The 7,388-nt window shown below is 40.4% G+C and overlaps 1 protein-coding gene across 1 annotated transcript in view; it reads left to right on the top strand.

Moving 5' to 3' along the window:
* The window catches only part of LOC125037362 (ATP synthase subunit alpha, mitochondrial-like), a 7,379-nt gene extending 521 nt beyond the window's left edge, over positions 1-6,858 (top strand). The window contains exons 2-8 of the mRNA XM_047630470.1: positions 3,557-3,662; positions 3,951-4,079; positions 4,234-4,429; positions 4,593-4,885; positions 5,002-5,486; positions 5,664-5,808; positions 6,166-6,858. Of these exons, the coding sequence (XP_047486426.1) occupies positions 3,557-3,662; positions 3,951-4,079; positions 4,234-4,429; positions 4,593-4,885; positions 5,002-5,486; positions 5,664-5,808; positions 6,166-6,398 (1,587 nt within the window). The 3' untranslated portion in view covers positions 6,399-6,858. The remainder of the gene's footprint in view (positions 1-3,556; positions 3,663-3,950; positions 4,080-4,233; positions 4,430-4,592; positions 4,886-5,001; positions 5,487-5,663; positions 5,809-6,165) is intronic.
* Positions 6,859-7,388: the final 530 nt, after the last annotated feature.

Below are 7,388 nucleotides of genomic sequence, written 5' to 3'. Positions count from 1 at the left end.
GTTCACTACGCTCTAGGCTGAGTAGTATTTAGAGCTTCATTAGTCTCTTGTTCCTTTCTGCTTGTAGCGTGAGAGCATAATCACTTTAGAGAGATCTGAATTCTGCCGGTAAAATAATATGTTTCAGAATCCGGGGTTTAGTTTATGGTTTAACAAAGTGTTTTGTAAGAACATCCTAATAAGCTTCTCTTAACATAGTACGTCCCTTTCGATGGGTTTTGTGGAGAGCAGTCTTATGTAAGAGACTGGAAACCTGCCAAATACTACATCAGAGTTTTGTAGCAGAGGGCAACAGAAGTAACTGCTTCTAGCCCTGTTTCTCTAATTTAACAAGTTGACTGTAGGCTGCAATTATTCAATGGTACCACATGAAGTGATGCGGCAACCCCAGCTTTTCTTGCATGGACAAAGGTCAGGATACCTTAACCTAAGTTAAAATGGCTATAGAGTATTTTTAATTTGGTTAATGTTATCAAGAACGCGACAGGGGAAAATGGATATGGCTATCTATTTAGTAGTAATAAATACAGGTACAGCTGTGAAGGGGCCTCCAAGTTTCCGCAAAATGACAAAAGTTTCTGCATAATGTTACAGAGCAACGCACAGAAATACATATGAAAGTCATTGATAATACAGGTACATCTGCCATGGCCTGATTTACCACAAATATTAATGCTGAATACCCACAACACCCTCACAGCCTGAGTTCTTAACGTTGCATTTTCTTTAAGTTGGAACAGTCCTAGTAAAGTGGGGTACAGGGGCGGGTTTTTGCTCTCCCTTTTTAGGGAATAGATATTTATGTAGGAAAAGTTAGCTTTGGACTAAGGTTCTGCATGATACCCTGGATTTGGGACTCTAGAGGTAACAAATACCATGCTCTGAGTAGGACCTGAGCTGCAATGATAATAGTAATGAAGATGAATCCAAAACCTTAGAAAAAAAAAATCTTTAAAGCTAGACCAAATTGGCAGAAAGTAAAGCCACAATTGCTATCCATTTATAAACCTAAGTATTTGGAAGCTCTTCCTGTGACCAATCATATTGGTATTGTATTCATCTTGCTTCGCAACCCACATTAAATCATACTGCAGAATCCGCCCAGACCCTCAATCTTGGCTCTGATAGCCGGGAGAAGGCATAAATAATATTGGGGGAATTGCTGTGTAAATTATTAATATACAGAATTGGTCAATATATAGGCAAAGCCCACCCTGGACATCAAAGAATCTGCATATGTATGGCTGGAGTGTGTAGGACACTCGGCATCAGGTGCTCCTGCATGTCGGGTGTATTTGAAGGAGTCTAGGGATTTGGGGGGATGGCATCCCCAAAAGGGGGTCATGTTCAGTGCCCTCTGCACTAGACAATATAGTGACTTTCTGTATGTATTCTATAGCAATTTATTGTTCATATTTTACCCCTTAATTTCCTAGTTGCCTTTCATGCCCTCTCCAGCTATCACTCTAGTATATTCTTGTGTACTAGTGAAAGGAATCCATTCATATCAAAATCATTGCGATTATGCAAAGGTGTTCCAAAACAATTGCCAATAACCACAAGTTCATGTGGCTAAGTTTGGGAATGCTTTGGCTTTTCTATTCATTGTTCTTGCAGATGCAGACAAACCTTTGCTTTAGATTCATATTTATTTTTCGGGGCTGTATTGGCCTTGCCTTATATTTTGCTAATTTATGTACAGTCTTTACCTTGGTTTTAGAATGATTATTTTTAATATGGATGTAGCTATAGACCTAGGATTTTATTGAAAATAATTGGGTACAAAAATTAAGTGGCAATATCAAGAAACGGTAATGGTAGATTGCCAATGTTCAGTGCAAATATAGTATGTGGTCCAACCATAGTTTAAGGTAAGGGTGTTGATTTGTTGATATAAATTTAAATGGTATACATTTACATAATGACTTGGCTATGTAAAGAAAAAGCCTTGGCAACGTAGATGTGGTCTCAAAACCAAGCCATCATGCGAATTCAAAAATCCAAACCTAACCATTCCTACATTCTATTTATTTCCTAGACAGGGTGTATAACCCCCCACCCCCACCCCCTCAACACCTTTATTAGTACTTCGTGCCAACTGCCACAAAAATTGAGTGGCAATATGTAGTGAATATTTTAATTTTGCTGTAAAAGAGGCAGCAGCAGCTGTACATGTTTATTACTCTTATTTCTTGTGCTCTCTAAGATGTCCATTTCCTACTCTGTGCAGGGAAGTTATCTGTTAGGGAAGGTCAGGCTTGACTGGATTTTGGAAGATCCAAAGAGACTGCATGTAGCAGTTGTTGGGACCTATTTATCATCTCAAACTTCATTTACCCAGCAGAATTGTGTAAATCTTTAGGTGTAAATACTCTTAATGAGTATCCTTGGAATTTCCCAATATTATGTAAACCTGAGCAATTTCGGTAATTGTAAACTTTCTAGGGATTGCACCTGCTGGAGAAGTCAGCTGATGGACACTGATAGTGGCACAGTCATGAAAATGTATATTATAGCAAGAATAGTTCTTTAACTAGTGGCACTGGGTGGTTTCCTGATGCGAAAGCCCTCTCCCAGGCTGTTTTCATAGTGGGCTGGGCCCTGCTGCCGGGCATCTTGTTGGCACCGTAGTGTGCGCGGCATGACCAAATATACCCATGAAAGACAAGACCGCTGCACCATGGCACATGCCACCCGAAATATAGTCCAGGCATGCCATGACATGAACGCATTTGCAGAGGGTTAAGTCTTAGTATCTTAAACTTACCGAGTGGACTTGGGCTCTGAGCGGTAATTTCCATTGTTCTTTTCTGCATTTGTGGCATTACACTTCGTCGTCTGGAGGTTATTTCTTGTACAAACCAGTGCAGTACTTTGCCCTGTGAAAATATCCCCTTCAATTTGCCCTAGCTTTGTGCATCCATACCATAGAGATCCTGATTTGGTTGGCTAGAATCCCCTTGTATAAACCCCTTTTATTAATTTTATCCAATATTCAAGCCACAGTAATTATGTAAGACCTTGCTGACTTTACAGTGCAATGTAGTTTGGAGGTGTTTTAAGTTACAAGAATTAAAATTGTAATTGAACACATTTTCTGCATTTGTTGTATGTGAAAGAAACTTGTTTACTGTAGATATTTTCCTATAAAATTTGATTTAGGAAAAATGCAAAGTATTGAATATTTATACAAGTTAATGTTGGAAATTTTGTTTATTTACATTTTAGGGCATAGGACAAATCTTAGTTCTGAACCTAGCCCTCCTTACCTCCCACATGAAATCCTTGCTAATTGTTTTCTCTTAGGCTAATTTGAGAAAGATGTACATCCTATATTTAGGCATGCACTCTACCAAGAAAGTTTTCCTTTTTATTGTAAGTTTGTACTTGTAGAGTTCAAGAACATAGCTTTCTTGTGCTTATCTGTGTGCTTGTGTGCTTCCTCTGCATTAGGTGGTAGTGTGTATAAAGAGTAATTTTTGAGGTGTTCCATCAGTTTTCAGGTATTCTCTTTATTATAATACCATAGATTCTAATTATTATTCTTTGTTTCCAGGTCGCAAAGGTCCTCCCAGCTGCGGCCATTGTGTCCCGCAAGTTCTCCACCAGCAATGTGGTGTCCTCGGCTGAAGTGTCTACCATCCTTGAGGAGCGCATCCTGGGTAGGTTCCTTGTTGCCTAGTCTTGAAATTTATGGAATAAGGAAGTAGACAAAGAATTTTTGATATATTAAAATGGCTCTTGTAATTAATTGAACACAAGGTTAGTGCTATTAAATTAAGTCTGTTAAACTATTGCCTTTTCTTTTATGCTGGTGCTCCAATTTGGAATCTATTGATTTAAACTTCAATTAGAGCATACATATTAATTCAAATGGGACTAAATGAGATGTCCCTGTAATGCAGATATATGATATGACCAACTGAATGATTTATTGTAATGGTTCTCAGGTGCTGCTCCCAAGTCCAACCTGGAAGAGACAGGACGTGTGCTGAGCATTGGTGACGGTATTGCCCGTGTCTATGGCTTGAAGAACATCCAGGCTGAGGAGATGGTGGAGTTCTCCTCTGGACTGAAGGGTTTGTATGGCTTTTGTATTGGCATATGAGTGCACTTAGTAAATTGGGTTATTTTAGGTTTTCATGTCTAGCTTTTGTCTTGTGGTTTGATATAAATGATGGTATGATGGTATGATGCTTGACAACTTGATACAAGAACTCCCTCTACCCATAGGTATGGCCCTCAACTTGGAGCCGGATAACGTTGGTGTTGTCGTGTTCGGTAACGACAAGCTTATCCGTGAGGGTGATATCGTGAAGCGTACCGGTGCCATCGTGGACGTGCCTGTTGGTGAAACCATCCTTGGCCGTGTTGTGGATGCTCTGGGTAACCCCATTGACGGCAAGGGTCCCATCACTGGTGGCCTGAGGTGAGCGTTACAATTGATTGATATTACTTTATCTCAAGTATTGGATAATACATATTTGCTATTGAAAATACAGAACAGACCAGAACAGACTTCCTATATCACTAATCATAGTATTGATTATGAAAGGTTATAAACAATCATATATTTGTTTCATCTTGTGCAGGGCTCGTGTGGGTGTGAAGGCCCCTGGTATCATCCCTCGTATCTCTGTGAGGGAGCCCATGCAGACTGGCATCAAGGCCGTCGACTCTCTTGTCCCTATCGGTCGTGGCCAGCGAGAGTTGATCATTGGTGATCGTCAGACCGGCAAGACTGCCATTGCCATCGACACCATCATCAACCAGAAGCGATTCAACGATGCTGCCGAGGAGAAGAAGAAACTGTACTGTATCTACGTTGCTATTGGCCAGAAGAGGTCTACTGTGGCCCAGATTGTGAAGAGGCTCACTGATGCTGGTAAGGGATATGTATACCTAAATCCTTGTTAATTAAATTTGTGTAATTGGGTGAAATTCACATCTTGGATTTTTTGATGTTACAAGTAGTTGACTTAACATTATTCAATTTTTCAGATGCCATGAAGTACACCATTGTGGTGTCTGCCACTGCCTCTGATGCTGCTCCCCTGCAGTATCTGGCTCCCTACTCTGGCTGTGCCATGGGAGAGTTCTTCCGCGACAACGGCAAGCACGCCTTGATCATCTATGACGATCTGTCCAAGCAGGCCGTGGCCTACCGTCAGATGTCCCTGCTGCTGCGTCGTCCTCCCGGTCGTGAGGCCTACCCTGGTGATGTGTTCTACCTCCACTCCCGTCTCCTTGAGCGTGCTGCCAAGATGAACGACACCAATGGAGGTGGCTCGCTCACTGCCCTGCCCGTCATTGAGACCCAGGCCGGTGATGTGTCTGCCTACATTCCTACTAATGTGATTTCCATCACTGACGGACAGATCTTCTTGGAGACTGAGCTCTTCTACAAGGGTATTCGTCCCGCCATCAACGTCGGTCTGTCTGTATCCCGTGTAGGATCAGCTGCCCAGACCAAGGCCATGAAGCAGGTATGCAAAGGATTTATTTTGAGTAGAATTTCTTTGAAATTGAAACCTTACCACATAATTTTATTCTTTCAGTGTGGCACTTGGGAATAATCCACCCATTAGTGTGTGTACTTTGAAGCAGTTCCAACTTGGTTTCATTTACTGTTTTCTGATTATGGTAATTTTTCCTCACAACAGGTAGCAGGTTCCATGAAGCTGGAATTGGCCCAGTACCGTGAGGTCGCTGCTTTTGCCCAGTTCGGTTCTGACTTGGATGCCTCCACCCAACAGCTGCTTAACCGTGGTGTTCGTCTTACTGAGCTCCTGAAGCAAGGACAGTATGGTAAGGAAGATGTGGGACATGTGTAATAGGCGCAGTGACAGTGGAAATGAATTGATATGAAATTGAAAAGCTTGAAGCAATTTTTTGTAAAATTTACATTTTACAAAAATCTGAAATGAGTTGGGCAAGTGACCTGTTGTCATAAGTGATTAATAAGCAACTAGTACCTTTGAATATAAGCCTAGTACTGCTTTCCTGGCAAAGAAATTTATCAACCATGTAGATGTAAATTGTTAAGTATTTGAAGTTACTATTTTGAAGCATCTTGTATGTCTGTGACCTAGATGGTCTGTTTTAATGCATACATGTCATAAGCACACTATTGTATAATCAAAAATATTAATTTACTCCTTTCAGTGCCCATGGCCATTGAGGAACAGGTTGCTGTCATCTACTGCGGTGTGCGTGGACACTTGGACAAGTTGGACCCCTCCAAGATCACCAAGTTCGAGCAGGAGTTCATGGCCATGCTGAAGACCAGCCACCAGGGACTCCTTGATAACATTGCCAAGGAGGGACACATCACCCCAGAGAGCGATACCAAGCTGAAGCAGATCGTCACAGACTTCCTGGCCACCTTCCAGGCCTAAACAAGACGATGTCCTTCCTTTGGAAGACAGGCTAGGGAACCAACCAACCAACCAGTGGGCTAGGGTAGATTGCTAAATGGGGGGTGCTGTTGGAGGACCTTGGGACGGGGGTAGTCAAGCTGTGACCCTAGCACGTTATGTTAAAAGAGCAAAATTAAGTTATCTTTTTGAAATGCACATGATTACTTGGTTTGCTCCTGCCCCAAGGGACTTTAACATGAGAAAATGATGTATATATGTTACAGCCAATGTCAACATTTTTTTTTTTTTTGAGAACACATCCTGCAGAGTAAAACATGAAATTTTTTCCATTTTTATTTCAGATTGTGTATATAATAATAATAATAATAAAAAATAAATGTCCCTTTATGAAGACTTGTCGTACCAAAGCATGATCTATAAGGTTAGTCGAATTTGGAAGAGTCTGTACAGGTTCTTAATAAAGAGGGACCTTTTCTTACTTTTTCTTTGATTACCATTGATACCAATGTAAAATATATAGTTATATTAAGTTCATGGAGCTAATAGAATATGCTGTGCTTAATGCACATGGCATACAGGAACAGAATAAGTGATTGTGAAGCTAAGCCTTATTACTCAATTTTGCTGTTAATACTTAGTGTCATAGCTGGACTATGAAAAACGGATCTTGATTGAAAATAATAATCTAAATACTTTAGTATCTGATACAAGACTAAAAGTAAAATGACTTCAAATGGCTAAAAATAATTTGTGTAAGTTGGTGGTCTTGTCCAGTCGTCGAAACCTGTCAATCAGAACATTAAATATTATGCATATACAGACTAAATTATTTACCTTTTTTGTGTAACCAGATTCTCTAGCAATAAGTAAAGGGTAATTTTCAGATCCTGTTTACTTTCATTGACAGATTAGTAATTGAAGGCTTGGCTTTTACATTAGTTGTGGGTTCATTAATAAGCGTGCATTTAAATCGCTCTTACATGATCAATCAGCTCGTGCTTTCATTAA

This window comes from Penaeus chinensis, chromosome 23 (assembly GCF_019202785.1).
Source record: "Penaeus chinensis breed Huanghai No. 1 chromosome 23, ASM1920278v2, whole genome shotgun sequence".
NCBI lineage: Eukaryota > Metazoa > Arthropoda > Malacostraca > Decapoda > Penaeidae > Penaeus > Penaeus chinensis.
This window is presented reverse-complemented; position numbering and strand designations above follow the sequence as displayed.